The 16,533-nt window shown below is 39.9% G+C and overlaps 1 protein-coding gene across 8 annotated transcripts in view; it reads right to left on the bottom strand.

Annotated features, from left to right (window-relative positions):
* Positions 1-16,533, bottom strand: part of LOC131675033 (latrophilin Cirl-like) — a 795,927-nt gene that overhangs the window by 536,109 nt on the left and 243,285 nt on the right. For all 8 annotated transcript variants that reach the window (XM_058953848.1, XM_058953849.1, XM_058953854.1 and 5 more), the window contains one exon: positions 11,272-11,378. In XM_058953848.1, the coding sequence (XP_058809831.1) occupies positions 11,272-11,378 (107 nt within the window). The remainder of the gene's footprint in view (positions 1-11,271; positions 11,379-16,533) is intronic.

The raw sequence follows: 16,533 nt of genomic DNA on the forward strand, positions 1-16,533 counted from the left end.
AAACATCAGTCTTACGCCTGTTTTTGTACAGTTCGTAAGCATATAAATAATGAGGTATCAAATTAATCGTCGTGAAAAATTCAAAAGCGCAACTATTTCCTTTTTTTGAAAATATGGAAAACCTACCCTTAATTGAGAGTTGAAGTCACCCTAAAACCATATTTTCTACAAAGAACAAACCCGTTGAGTCATACATTATTTCACTGCATATTTTAGTCTGCATTTTTTTACTCGGGGATTTTCAGAGTCGCTGATTACAACTATATGGTTAGATTTGAAAAGTACACACACACACACACACACACACACACACACACACACACACACACACACACACACACACACACACACACACACACACACACACACACACACACACACACACGCGCGCGCGCGCGCGCGCACGCACACGCACGCACGCACGCACGCACGCAACTCCGCCACCGCCGGTCCCAAGCCCGGGACCCTGCTACTCAAGATGCAGGGAAGGAGGAGGGGGAGGAGTATCAACCTCGTTAAAAAACCAAAGCTCATCTGGCCCGGATGATAGCACCTTGTTAAAGGGTCCCCGTTCAGGGTAACGGACCCCCAAGCTGAAGGTGTGAAGCGACCCGTGCCGATGTAGCCTTGTTGGCTCTCGGGGGTAACAGAGAGTCTCAAACGGAGCCTTGGGAGCACCTGGCGAAACTCCCTCGTAATTAGCCTTACTCCGGCAACCGGGGCTCTGCCGGAGCGGACCGATAGTTCCCTAGGTACTCGTGGGAACAAAATGAGCAATATAACTAAACCAAATGAGAGAGAAGATATGGAGGAGCAAGCACTTGAAGCTGATAAATGCTTCAAGAGCTTAGAAAAGAAGGTCAAACAGCTGGTGCAGTTCATACTGGAGAAAAAGAACCTCCACGCTGAATTAAAGACCATGGCCAGAAGGGCAAACAGTACTATTGATGAGTACGCAAAGCTACGGTCTGCAGGTGGTACGAAGGAAAATGCCGACAAAACGGCAAAAGATGAAGAGACGCAAACGTCCCCCAAACCAGAGAAAAAGCGAAAAAAGCGGGACCCAAATTCACCAATAGAGTCGCCAGTGGTCAAAAAGCCGAGGAAAGGGAAGAAGACATCGGCCGACGAAGCAGAAACAACCGAGCAAGAAATAAGGGCGTCGAAACCCGGAACAGAAGAGTGGACAGAAGCCAAAAGAAGAGCCACAAAAAAGAAGAAGACTACGGAACAGCATAATGACGATAGAAGAAGAGGAAAAATCACGGAGTCAGAACACCGAAAGACCAGTCAAAGAAAACCTCGCCCAGAAGCCATTAAGATCAAGGCACTGGACGGGACGTCGTATGCCGACATTCTGAGAAAGGTCAAGGCAGCACCAAACATGAAGGAGATAGGAGAACGAGTTACGCAAATACGGCGCACCAGAGCAGGAGAGTTACTCCTTGAACTGGGGAAACCAGGGACGGCGTCTCCAAATATCGAAGAGACAGTTCTGGCTATCCTACAGAATTCTGCAGAAGTCCACCTGATGACCGATAAGGAAACCCTCAGGATCAAAGACATGTATGAGACAACCACACCTGAGGAAGTGATAGAAGCTGTAGCTGCAGTTATCGGACCAGAGGCAGCTGCGAGTAGCAGCATAAAAATCAGAGGACTGTACAACGGCACACAAGCGGCACATATCCAGCTCCCGGTAGCAGCGGCCAGAAAGCTACTTGAAAACGGGAAGCTGAAAATAAGATGGGTGAATTGTAGAGTTCAGCCTTTCACACCGACACAAAGATGCTATCGGTGCCTGGAGAATGGTCACATCGCAAAGGACGGCAAAAGCGATGAAGACCGCTCCAAGCAGTGTTTCAGGTGCAGAAAGGAGGGGCATAAGGCAGCGGACTGCACGGAAGCAAAGACGGAGGGACCTCACGCTAAAAATGACTAAAGTACTCCAAATCAACCTCAACCACTGTGCAGCGGCTCAAGACCTGCTGCACCAGTTGGTAAGGGAGGAAAGGGCCGACATCGTCATAGTTAGCGAAAAGTACCGTGATCTCGATGAGCCGAATTGGGTGAAAGATGCGACTGGTAGGGCGGCTGTCTGGGTATGCGGACACCTACACGTATCGGCAAGGATGATCGATCCAACCTCAAACTTTACGTGGATAGAAGTGGCTGGCATGCGTATATATAGTTGCTATCTCCCACCTAGCGAAGAGATAAGCGAGTTTAAGATATCCTTGGATGACATTGTTACCAGCGCAATGACATCACGCCTACCGGTAGTCATCGCAGGCGATTTTAATGCATGGGCCGTAAACTGGGGAAGCGCGAAAACAAATGCTCGCGGGCATGCACTTCTAGAGGCGTTTGGAGTATTGGAGCTCGAGGTAGCCAATAGAGGAACGATCCCGACCTATTCCAAGGCGGGGAAATCGTCCATAGTGGATGTTACCTTCATAGATGCCAAACTATTGACGGAGGAGCTCAACTGGAGAGTCAACGATCGGTACACGGGCAGTGACCATCAAGCCATAACGTACCGGCTCCAGTTGACCAAACCAGCGGTATCCATCAGGACAACGGAAAACAAGAGGAGATGGGCACCAAATACCTTCGACAGAGAGTCATTTCTCTACTCCCTCGAAGGAACATCAGTGTCCGGAACCACGGAGGAAAAGGCGCAGGGTCTCACACGTACTCTGAAAACTGCATGTGATGCATCCATGGCAGCAAAAAATAACGCAAGAGGTCGACTACCGGTATATTGGTGGAACGAGGACATCGCAAGCCTGAGACATAAATGTCTCACAGCCAGAAGGCGCCATCAAAGAGCACGGAACAAGCCCAACTTCCAGGCTCTGACCGAAAAATATGAGGAGCTGCGATCACTGCTCAAGGTCACCATCAAAGCAGCTAAGAGACAGTGCTGGCGAGACTTCTGCGAGGAAGTAGATAAGGACCCCTGGGGCCGGCCGTATAAAACGGTCATGCGAAAGATCAAGCCCAGGAGTGGCGCACCACCATCTTGCCCATTATTCCTCGACAGAGTAGTGCGACATCTGTTCCCAAGACATCGGGAGAGACCAGAATAAACAGGCCTAATGGAAAGAGACGATGAAACCGAGTTTACAGAAGTAACCCAAGCAGAACTGATAGTAGCCGCGAAAAAAATTCGACCCCGGAAAGCGCCAGGGCCGGATGGGATACCGGGAATTGCGATCAAGACGGCAGCACTGAATGCCCCGGAAATAATTCGCGATACATTTAGTGCGTGCCTGCGAGAAGGACATTTCCCAAACTCGTGGAAGCTGCAAAGACTGGTCCTGCTATCCAAGGGAAATAAGCCTCCCGAGCAGCCTTCGTCCTACAGACCACTGTGCATGTTGGACATTATAGGAAAACTGCTGGAAAGAGTAATCCATGCCAGATTGGAGGCAGTTATAGCCGAAGCGGGGGACCTGTCTGGAAACCAGTTCGGCTTCAGAAAAGGCCGTTCAACCTTAGGCGCTATTGGTCGAGTTGTGGACCTGGCCAAAGATGCCATTAGCGGAGGACGGAGCGCAAGACGCATGTGCGCTGTGATCGCATTAGACATCCGAAATGCGTTCAACTCGGCAAGATGGGACATCATTATGACAGCCATGGAAGGACTGAGGGTGCCGCTGTATTTGCGTAGAGCCCTATCGAGCTACTTAAGCAACCGAATCCTGCACTATAACACCGACGATGGCACACACTCATACAACATCACGGGAGGAGTGCCGCAGGGATCGGTGCTTGGCCCCTTGCTATGGAACGTCCTATATGACGGTCTAATAAGACAGCAGTTCCCAAGGGGAACAGAGATAATAGCTTTTGCCGATGATGTAGCACTAGTTGTCACGGCAAAGAGCGTTGAGGAGATAGAATATATAGGAAACGCCTCCATCGAGGTGGTGGCCCGATGGCTAAAAGAGCATGGGCTCAGTCTCGCTGCGGAAAAGACGGAAGCGGTGCTCATCTCCCGCACGAAAGCTCGGAAGTATGCCACATTCACGGTGGAAAATAAGCGAGTACAGTCGTCTGACACGGTGAGGTACCTGGGAGTTATACTAGATGCGCGGCTATCGTTTAAGGAACACCTCTCGAAAACAGGTGTCAAAGCCACTAACGTTGCTAGGGCGTTGGCAGGTATCATGCCAAACGTCGGGGGGGCCAAAGCAACCACGCAGAACCCTCCTATCGTCGGTCGTAAGCTCGGTAATTCTCTACGGAGCTCCTATATGGGCAGATGCGCTAAGAAATAATGCAAGCTACGGAGGGACGTGTCGAAGAGCCTGCAGAGCAGCAGCGCTACGAGTTGCCCTTGCATACCGAACTGTATCGGACATTGCAGTCTCGGTAATCGCTGGCATAGCGCCTATCGACCTACTAGCATGCGACAGAGCAGAAATATACCGTGAAGGAGGTCGTAACGAAGAGAACAATGCTGATAGACATATCCACAGCAAACGGTGGACGAAAAATTTAATGCGAGAATGGCAGAGAAAATGGGACAACGCAGTGAAAGGTCGCTGGACTCATCGCATCATCCCGAACATTGACAAGTGGAGGCGCCACGGACACCTCACCTTCCAACTGACACAGGTGCTCACCGGTCATGGCTGCTTCCGCAGTTATCTCCAACGCATCGGTGTCTATGCGAGTGCCGAATGCCCAGCCTGTCCAGGCACTGACGAGGACGTAGAACATGTCCTATTTGTGTGTCCCCGCTTCGCTGAAACGGATGCATTTCCGCACGGAGTGGAATGATCCAATGAGTCCCGAAGGGCTTGGAGCTTGCCTGCTCGGCTCGCCAGAGGGATGGGAAACGGTAGTGACCTTTGCCACGTCAGTGGTAAACCGGCTGACCGAAGTAAGAAAGGAGGAAGAGAGAAGACGCGACAGGTCTATCATGCATAGATAGAGCGAGGTGCCAGACTATGGGACTAAAAAGCGCTCGTAAACTACCACAGAGTAGTTGGTAGAGTGCGGTCACCCCATCCGATGCAGAGGAACGTAGGATCTGGGGTCACCTATGTCCATAGGATAACAAGGCGCCAGCCTATCCTAAGGGCTCCCCTGCCTTTGCGGGAGAGTAAAGGACATTGGGTTGAGCCCAGACTCCCTCACCTGATGCAGAGGAACGTAGGTGTCGAGGTGGAGTCTGTCCAGAGGATGACCGGACGATGCCGATAGAAGAAGACGACCGGACGATGCCGTTGGAAGAAGACGTGTAAATTGATGCCGTAAGAAGAAGACGAGGCTAACATAGCCGAAGACGATGAAGATCGAAGAAAACGACACAGCCGAAAGATAATGAAGAAGACAAGGCTAATATAGCAGAAGCCCCCCCGCGAAGTAATGCCTAGCGGCGGTTCCCGCGGGGGATACAGGCAGGACATAGAGAGATGGGAGTTTAGTGGGTATACCATGCTTAGGGATTCCCACATAGGACGAGCCGGAAGGCCGTTACGTGCATAAAGCATTCTCCAACTCTCTTTAATAAAAAAAAAAAAAAAAAAAATCACACACACACGCACGCGCGCGCGCGCGCGTTTGACCCAGTTTTCTAACATTACTAACAATTGACCCGATTTCTAATATTACTTATGAAATAAATTACAATTTGTTTCCGGTGTACTTTTGTTTGCCGAGCATAAATCAGTAATCAGTTTTATTCAAGAACCTATATTTCTTTTACAAATCGCTAAAAAAGTTTAAAACACAAAAAATAATGGGTTAAAATATTTTTTTTCTAGTTCTTTATAATTTTTCCAACAATTATCTGAAAACAAATAACAAATGTGAACAAACTATCTCACAAGCTTCGTAAAGAAATTAATATTAATTATTAGAAAAAACAAACATTATTTCGGCTTCTATTGAAATTAGACATTTTGTTTCTTTTAAAATCCCAGATAAATAATAGCTATACGATAGTGATAATTGCTAAACAATTACTAACACAAAGTCAAAGATATTCAAATTGTTTATAACGTTTGCCGAAGCCTTGTGTTTGAAGACATTTTGTAATATTTTGCAATTAAATTAATCTCTCACTATCAGTATGTTGTAGTACAATACTTAAAGAAAAGAATAAGCCCTTGCCCGCAGCTGTACAACCATTATACGGGCAAGAAATTAATTTAAAAAAGACACCCTTTTTAATAACAAAAGCAACCGCTCGAAAGGTTAATAACATTTTTAGTTGAAATTTGGCACGTAGCTAGATGGTATCGAAGTGCCTATTTTTTATTATAGTAGATGTTGATACAAAGCAGAGGACGAGTGCAATTAATTATTTGAAAACAGGTGATTTTAATGGTTTTTTATAAACAAATCAATAAATATTTATTGGATTTTGACGTTCGACAGCTCGTTAGAAAGATATTTTTAACATCAAAAAAAGAATTATATCTTGATTACGTTACATGCAAAGACCCCCGCAGAATTCTTATGAGAAATGGCTTTCGGCTAATTTTTTGAAAACTTTGTAAGATGATAGTCCTTAACACGTCGAACAAAAGTCTCCATAGACCCAAAACTTCAAGGATTCTTAGTTTAAGAGTTACAGTCTGTCAAAGTCAAACTTTTTTACTCATACGCTATACAGCGTAAACACCGGAGTGATGCTTTTATCGGATATATATAGATATATATAAATAGGTATGTACTCATATATCGTTATAAATGTTGTCTACACATGTGTATATGTATATATATCTATATATATACACTGTCGGTCACGTACTTTTGCCCCCCCCCCCAAGAGCAAAATTTGTCAGACTTCAAAATTGTGTATCTCTGGTCAAAATTGACCTACAGAGTCGAGCGGGGTGTTATTTGAAAGTTCTTCCCAAGCGCTTTCAATCTGTCTAATTTAAAAATCAAATCCAAAGTTTTTCTATTTTTTTCAAGTGATAATTCAACGTTGAAAATTATAATTTTTTTGTCCATTTTTGATCGCTCGCCACATTCCGTACATCCATTTTTAACTTTTGCGTTACAGTATTTTAAATTTTCTAATAGTTTTATTCCCTCTCTATTCGTTTTTTTATCTTCAGAATTTCTCTTTTTACTCGTACTTATCTGCTCGTTTCCCACCCTTGCATTAAAGTCACTCGCTACAATGAATTTTTTCTCTTCAAGCAGACTTATCTCTATCACTTCCTTAAGTTTATTAATCATTTTTTTAATTTTCGTGTGGTTATAAATCGTTATTAAATCAATTTTTTCTTTGTCTATCCCGACATTACTTATTACTAATCCGCATTCCCACTCTTTGATTTCCACGTTTTTACCTAGCTCTTTCTTTATTCCCACCATGACACCCCCTCTTGCTCGTCCCCTCGTTTTCACTTTACTAGCTGATTTCGTGACCCACCTATACTTTTTGTTCAATTTTTCAAATCTGTTTATATCCTTGGTTTTTTCTAACCACGTTTCCTGCAATAGAACAATGTCGAAATTACTCAGGAAGTCCCTGCACTTTAGTATGTTTTTAGAACCCGCAATGTTCCACGATACGAACTTACAACTTACCCCTTGTTGCTCGTTGGTCCCTTCACTTGTTGCTGCTTCACTCCTTGTTGTTCCGTTCGTTGTCCCTTCCGGCTCGTTACCCTCTCCCTGTGTCACCAAGTTGCTAATTTCCTCCTCCGAAAACGTTGTCCCTGCTCCCGCTCCCTTCTCCGCCGTTTTACTGCTCCATCTTTCCTTGCCGTGGACTCGTATGCTGGCCCTCTCCTCCTCCTCTGCTCGGAAAAAACCTCCTCTGTTGTGCTCCTACCAGTTCGGTCTTTTCTTTCGTGCCATAAGCTCATCCTTCCGTTGCTTTTTATTGTTAAGTATCCCACTCCTACCTGTTTAATTTTTCTTCTTTCCACTTCTGCCACCGCTTCTATCCATTTATGAACTTGCAGCTCTCTGGGCGTCCTATCCTCTTCTACGTTTATTCCCATTCTTTCAAATTTCTCTGCCTGATCTACAAATTCTATTTTTTCTCTGAAGTTTTCAAAAGTTAAGAGCATTTCTCCTTTCAGTGGTCTCATCCTTTTTATGTTGAACTGCTTTCTTGTAATCCTCATTATTATTGCTTCTATTTCCTCCCTTAGTATTATTCCCGATGTCCTCACTCTTCTTATAAACGCGTTGTTTTATCTGCTCATTCACTCCTTCATTTCAAATTCGTACTCTCCTTTTTTCATCGCGTCCGGTTTTTCTCTCTTCAACTCCTGGGCAATTCTTGGCTATTTCAAACAGTTTAAAACTTCAAATCACCAATTTTTTTCAAAGTTGGAGACTTGTTATCTATATAGAGGTCAACATCTGTGCAGAGTTTTATATCAAAATATTGATAAGGGCCGACTTATCAACTGTTCAAAAAATATTGGACTTTTTTTATTAATTCGATTTCTCGAAGACTAATAAAGATATGGACATGATTCTTTTTTTAAAAGACGCGGAAAGAGTTTCATTTTTAAAATGTAAATAATAAAATACCAAATCATTTATTTATGCCATTATTATAAACAATTTTTTCAAAAAATCGACGATATCTCAAAAAACGATATTTTTTTTTCATTTTTGCACCATCGTGTTCCTTGTCATTTTTTACATAAGAAACCGTTGAGAAAATCGAGTGCCCGCTATTAGGATTAAGATAGCACTAAAATGAAACTAACCGCGCGCTAGCCGCTCGGCCGTCTGTTACTCGTGCGGTTCCAACGTTGCTTGCTGCAATTGCCTTCTTTAAAGAATAAATAATTTCATATTCTAACAGTTTATATGTATTTATTTAAATAATATATAAATTAATTAATTAAATAAGTAATTAAATTTAAATTAAATTTAATGACTTATCTACTTAATATAACGTAATATAAAGTAATATAAGTAAATTAATATAAGTAATATGAATGAACTGTTATTTTGTACAATCTGAAACAACATTGAATGAAACATTTGCTCTGTGCGTTTGATCGGGCGTGAGAATGACGTATATGCAAAAATATATGGTAGAAAATATAAACACCAATTTGTAATAGCTTCTAGAAGTCTTTAAAAGTCTTTGAATTTCTTACGAAAAAGAATTTATGCTAAATGTGAGGCTTACTTTTACTTTCTTTGCTCGACTACCTGAGTCACAGCGAAGGGATCAACAAGAGAGAGACTTCAAGATCAAGACTTTGACCTGAAACTGCGATTACTTGTGTTTCTCTAAGCTGAGTCAGTATGCAATCACCATCTGCCTGTGCCACGTAGCAGTTGCATCTGGAAGAAGCTACATTTTGAAAAACTGCGATTTTGAAGTTATTTGCGTGTTTTCGTGTTACGATTTAAATAGCTTAATTATGAGTTTTAATTATTCTGTATGTAAAAACATTTTTCAACTTCATTAAAATAGTCGTAAAGGTTGTTTTAACCCACCTCCAAACTATATTATGTAGAATTCCGCTCGTATCTGGAAAAAGGAGATGTTTTGTGTCCAACTTGTAAAAGAAAATGTTATAAAGTAATAGCTAATCGAAAATTGGAAGGTAATGTGCAAAGTTCAATTAAAGATGTCGGATTGCATCATGGAAATGACCATGAAGTGGAGTACATGGAAACAGAAATGGTATGTTCAGTAAAGTACAATTTTAATACTCCTCGTCTTCCGTGGTGCTCTCGTTCGTGTTCTTCTGTTGTCCGTCGTCTGCTTTTCCTTGTTGCCCGACGTCAGCTGCCGCCGTCGCTTCCCTATCTTCTTCCCCTCTGCTCTCGCTCACCTGCTCTCTGCTCTCGCTCACCTGTTCCCTCGAGGAGATGTCCTTCCTCCTATACCTGTTGTATTCGGTTACCATCTTGATTTTCTCCTTAAGTACTTCTCTCTGCTCTCTCAACTTTTCCTCGAATCGGCTTTCCAAATCCGCCAGTTTTTTGTCGACCAGCTCTATCGCTAGTCTTGCCACTTATTTTGCTCGTTCTGCTGCTTGCCCCTCTGCCTCCTTTTGCTCTTCCTTATCGACCTCCTCTGCTTAATCTTCCATATCTACCTCCTCTGCTTGACCCTCCTGCGCCTGCGCGTCGTTTCCACCGGCTCGTTTTGGTTTTCGTCGTCCTGGTTGTCCCTTGCGCTTTCTCCTTGGATTTCATCACCTCCTTCCGTGCCCTCTTCTGCCTGCTCTTCCTCTTCAATTATTCCGTCGAAGTTCTTCTCCTTAGCTTGTTCTGCTATCTTGTACTGGGTCTTTGTTTCATCGTTGTCGCCGGCCATTTCGCTTGGTCCCCTCGGTGAGCGCGGCGTTTTGTTGCTTTTAGCGAACCCGCCTTACTCCTCCTTGCTCACATCTTCTCTATTCATGAATGCTTTTATGTCACTTTTCACTCTTTTTCCGTTCTCATTTTCTGTTTTTTTTGGCCTGCCTCGGCCCCGCTTTATCAACCCTTGCTCATCATCACCCTGTGGCGTCTTATCTGTTGCTTCCATAATCTTACTTTCGTCGCTCTTCTTAGATTCACTCATCCTCTTCTTTCTTACACTCGACCTTCACTTCTTTTTCGTTTAATCGTTAGCTACCCTCTTTCCCTTCTTGCCACTTCACTTTTAAACTAATTTTGTTCAGTTTTGCCTCAGTTTTTGCTGTTCGAAACGTTAGCGCACGGCGCGTGCGTCTTTCCCGTTCGAGCTCTCGACCGGAAGCCTAAAAAATTTTTGAGTATACTTTAATTGATAATCATCCCCTTGCGATACATTAATTTTTCGTAGTGATGCAAAATATTTAAAATCAATAAAAAATAGTGACATTTACGAAACTTTAATACAACATAGCAATAACTTAGAATGTTGTACGAAAAAGCAGAAAAGTCATTTTTTATGTACCTAAACAGAGCTTTAAAATGAGTTGCGGGTGAACCTACTAAGATATATAATTTTCGAAATATTAAACTTTAAAAATTTTCGTTTATTTTTGTTGAGAATTTTAAACTTTTTATCGGCACTGTATCCCTGGTACGATTAAATTAATTTAACTAAAAGTGTGCTTCCTGGCAAATGCTTGCTGGCGCAAATCAAAGCATAACTGTCTGAGTAATTGCAAAAAATGAAGTTGAAGTCAGATGACTTTTTTAGAAAAATTAATTATCTGCGAAAATTACTAAATAACTGTATTTATAATATGGAGAAGTACTTTGACCTATAGATATTTTCGAAAATTAGATAGTGGCGTAATAGAACCTTACCAGCTAGTTTATGAAAAAAAAACTCACCAGAAATGCATTGGTAATGTGCTTCAAGATACTTAAGAGTGTTAGGACAAGGATCGTCGAATTGCGAAGTTGAAGCAATAATACTGCAGTTCTGCTGTTGATTGCATCTGGAAATAATGAAATATTCGCTTGATTAAGTAAAACAATTAGAAAAATATCATCACAAAGTTTTTATCTAATAGTTTAATCAATACTTCATACATTCAACATGTTTAAAAACTTTACTCTTTTTCTGAGTGTTTTTCATTATTTGTACGTCAGAGCATCAATTTTTAAAACATAATAATCGACAATTGATTAAATATCAAGGAAATACTCCTAAAATATTAACAATATAAATTCTAAAAGAGTTAAATATTCGAATACAATAATCAATTAACTTTAAAAGAAAAATACGAGGGCCATTTGAAAAGTCCTTGCAAAATCAAAGAGGTGGCGCTACTGGTACGTATCGAGGTTATTTTTAGTTAGTAGTATATCTTGGAAGGGTATACACCAAATTTTAGCCAGATTGGTTTATTACTTTGTCTTTAATATTTGTTCGAATCATAGAAATCAAGTAGTTTCAAAAATATAGACGAAAAAGAATTTCGTATGTTGATTAAACATTACTTTATTAAAAGCAAAACGCATCAGAAGATTAAACAGAAGCTTGATTAATATTATGGTGATTGTGTACATTCGATTAGAATGATTTATAAGTGGTTTGAAAATTTTAGGAGTAGCCATATGAGCACAAAAGATGCTGAAAGTTCTGGATGCCCTGTTGAGGTCACCACTCCAGAAATCATTAATAAAATCCATAATATAGTAGTGGTTGACCGAAGAGTGAAGGTGCGTGAGATTGCTAGTGCTGTAGATGTCTCGAGTGAATGGGTACATAATATTTTCCACCAACATTTGGACTTGAAAAATCTATCCACTGGTGGGTGCCACGATTGCTCACGATTGACAAAAATTAACCCTATACGTCAGGTTTTCGAGATATTCTAACCTAAAAGTGCGAACCACAACGTTTTTTGCTATTTTTGAGGTTATATGACAGCGTGAACAATTTTTTTTCAAACACGGGTAATACCATCACAAAGAAGCACTCTTGCCCTTTAAAATCCATTTTTCAGCTTCAAGATAGCTTTTTTTCGATCGAGATATCACTGATTGGGGTTAAGTACTTTCGCAGTTTTATAACAACATTAAAACAGCCTATATAGCATATATGAGACTATAACCCCAATTTATAAGTGATCGATATCGATAAAAAAATGTGTATATGGGTTTTCGGGAATGCCGATCACGAATTTGAAGTCAGATTCTGAAGATTCAAAATGGTGGTCTAATATGGTGGACCAAAAATTTTATAAGTGATTGAATTCATTCAAAAACATTTAAGTATGGACTTTTTTGGGTTGTTGACCACGAATATGAAGTCAGATTTGAATATTAAGGAAATTTGGGTTTAAGGATAAGGAATTACAGCCGAACAGGTCACAGAGCTCTTATACCTTCCTCTCCTTAACCCCCAAGACATCGAAACTACAACGCTTCAAATCAAAATTCCTTAACTCCTTAACCTTGTGACGTGCGAGTCTATAACTCCAAACTCTAAATCCCCAGTTTCCTTAATCCTCTAGCCCCGTAACCTGCGAATGTATATTCTTAGTCTTCTGGAACCCAAATGTCCTCTGAACCTTGTTACTTGCAATGTATATTTCCAGACTCCTGAATCCCAAATACATTAACCCTTTCAGTCACTTAATGAGTATATGAATTTGATAGTAGATTTCATATGCCACCCGTAAAATTTTCGAGTCGCTGTTCCAATATAGCAGACCAAATATTTGATATTTGATCTGATTTAAAGGGAATATTCTTTACATTTTTACTTATTTATATATTTGAGGATTCGTTAAAGTCAGATTTTATAAAATAGAAACTCAATGTGAAACACTTTCTTCTTTTTTTGTTCAATTTCGATTAAATCAAATAGTTTTGGCCTGGTTCATTAAACCCTCTATTTTAAATTTGCAAAATGTGACTTCATATTCGAATCAACGACCCCAAAAACCTAAGTGAACATTTTTCTAGTTGAATCCGGTCTCAAAAGATTTTTGGTCAGCTATATTGGATTCGCCATTTTGAATTGTCAACATCTGATTACGTATTCGTGATCAGCATTCCCGAAGACATATATATACATTTTTTCAATCAAATTTTATGACTTATAACTTGGGGTTATAGCCTCACATATGCTATATAGGATGTTTCAATGTTGTTATAAAACTACGAAAGTACTTAACCTCAACCAGTGATATCTCTATGAAAAAAACGCTATCTTGAATCTGAAAAATGGATTAGAAAGAACAAAAGTACTCCTTTGTGGTGGTATTGCCCAATTTTGAAAAAAAAATTATTCACGGTGTCACACACCCTCGAATATAGCAATAAACCATGTTTTTCGCACGTTTAGGTTAGAATATCTCAATAACCCGACGTATAAGGTTAATTTTGAGGTTAGATTCGGATTCAGCGCATCAAAATCCTTCGGACACACAAAGTCCCGTTTCGGGGTGAGAAAGGACAATGTTAAAAATAGGCGTTTTTCGGCTTCTTTTTGGAAACGAAGTTACACACCAAAACAGTGTTAGGATGTATCAAGGGTATCTAATTATACACTTTTAAAGTTTCAAATGTGCGGACAAACTGTACAGGCACCCCCTGCATAGGGGTAGACACCCCTATTTTGAAAAATAATAACACAGCCACACAAAAGAAAAGTCATTTGAGATAAAGATCTGACCATATTTACTATGTTTTTAGGGTTGGTGAATCCAAATCTGGAGTCCTTTGAACCCCATCAGGTCAGGATTTTTCATAATCTCAAAAAAAAGGCCAAAAAACCCTATATTTTCACTTAGACAAAAGAAGAAGCAGGCTAACCCACCTAACCCTGGGAACAACGAGTTTAGTCGGTTGTGTTTTCTTAAAATAATCAAATTCTACACCACAAGCGAACTAAACCACCTAATCACCTACCCCTTAACTCACCTAACCCCTAAAAACCATCCCTACCAAACCACAAGGAGACTTACCCACATAACCCTGGGAACAACGAATTCAGTCGCTTTTTTAATGAAATATTAGTATGTAAACTACAATCTAATGCACGTGTTTCCTTCTTCTAATCCACCTAAGCCCTATTAACGACTCGTACTAAACCATAAGTAGGCTAATTCTCATAACCATGAGAACAGAGAATTAATCGCTTATTCTTTATGAAATCATTTTTATATCATGTGCGGGCTATCTCTCTAATCTACATAAAATTAAAAACCTCAATTAATTTCAATAATATTACCGATTAAAGATTATTTCAAGGAGTACATTTTTTATCGGTAGGTGATTTTTCAAAAATATACACTAATCATACTTTTCAGGAGGGTTATTTAGCCACAGATTGTGTTTCCAAGATGCACCGCGAGGAGACGACCCTCTGCTACATACCGTTTTTTTTATTTATTTATTTTTAATTAATTTTTTTTTATATACGATGTTTAATTTACTGTAATCCTCAATGAGAAATATTTAGAAAATGTCATTATTTAAAACTTTTTTATTCTGTTTCTTCCAATTCGTTATCACTGTCGTTTATAAATTCATCATCACTTAAAGATTCAAATATAGGAGAATGATCTGGTCCTGTTGGTATTTTTTCTAAATACTTGGCATACCCAAAGTACCGTAATACGACCATTACGTGGGAACAGCAGCCTTTTTTCTACTTTTTCCTACTTTACAACCACAGGTATAACCAATAATTGAATCACACTTGTCCTTCGTTTTATCGACCAGGATGTAAACGAAGTAATTTGATGCAGCTGCATGCCTCGAATTAATGCGTATTTTTATAATGAATGAGTTGTCGGATTCAGTGTTGATATCAAAATTATTATATTGTATTTTAAGATTCTCTTTTGAGACTAAGAATTCAAAATCACCACTATCTTTGACGTGGTCTGCAAAGTAAAACGAAGCCATTTTTAGTTGATATGTGCCACATCCATATAATTGTAAATCTATTACATCCAATCGTGGAAATGTATCCTAAGAGGTTAATTCCAATCGTTGAAAGTACGATGAACGTGAATTCAAATTCAAAGTTGATACCAAGTGTGATAGCTTATTATCTTTGTCTAATAACTAGTATTCTTTGAGCTATTTTAATATCTAAATCAGTACTTTTAATCGCAGTAAAAGTTCATTTATATATTGCGCAGGAAACTATAAAATCGTCATATGCTGTCTCAACTGTTGTATTGCGTATTGTTTTTGCAAAATACTTGTTATTCCTATTTATTCTACCATTTACAACTCCAGTAATGTATCGATTCTTTGTACCCAGTCTTGAATCGTTAGCTTGTTGAGTAGTAAGTTGCTTTTGGTCAGTTAAAGCTGGTATCTTGACAAGGAAACTTTTTTTTTCAATTTCACTGACAGAGTTACGAAATCCCCTATCCAGGATCAAAACGTCCCCTGATTTAAAGTGTGATCAAATATTGTTTTAAAAGATCATTTACGATAGAAGCATGATTTGTGCGACTAGGATATGGCCCCCAAATACCAGCAATACGACCATTAGGGAACGTAGCCACCATTGGTTATATAAGATTATAATGCTTATGAACGGACCAAGTTTGTCTCTGAAACTCAAAATCAAAACTTTTTTCTATTTTCAAATATGTACCATCAAATATAACTGACCCCTTTTCTGAAGAACCTGTATGAAGAATTGTGGATACAGCAGTTTAATTGGTTAATATCTCATTCCTACTTCCTGCAAAACTTAAATATTTTTCACGAAATAATTGCAGTAATGTGTTTCGAATGTTATTGCAATTTTTACTAATAGTTTGTCTGCTATAATTATACTTTAACTGCAACTCATCAAAGATATAGCCTCTTCGAAGTCTTGACAAATACATTCCTAAAAATAAACTGTTATCATGGGTTTTTATATCTTTGATATATTCCAAGATTGTTTTAAACGCATCATGATTTACACCTATTTCAAAAAACAAGTCACGTGCTTCCATAGTTAAAAATGTTTTTGATTTTGAATTGATTTTACGTTCCTCAATAACCATAGTTTTGAATATAAATAGTAATTGTTTAACTTCGTCAGCAGTCATGACAATTTTATGCTTTGTACTAGTAAATGAATCAGGAATTTGTAAGGAATCATCAGAACCATTATTAATGTAGATC

The sequence above is a fragment of the Phymastichus coffea genome, unplaced genomic scaffold (genome assembly GCF_024137745.1).
Source record: "Phymastichus coffea isolate CEN01 unplaced genomic scaffold, Cenicafe_Pcof_1.1 PCOF00015, whole genome shotgun sequence".
Classification (NCBI taxonomy): domain Eukaryota; kingdom Metazoa; phylum Arthropoda; class Insecta; order Hymenoptera; family Eulophidae; genus Phymastichus; species Phymastichus coffea.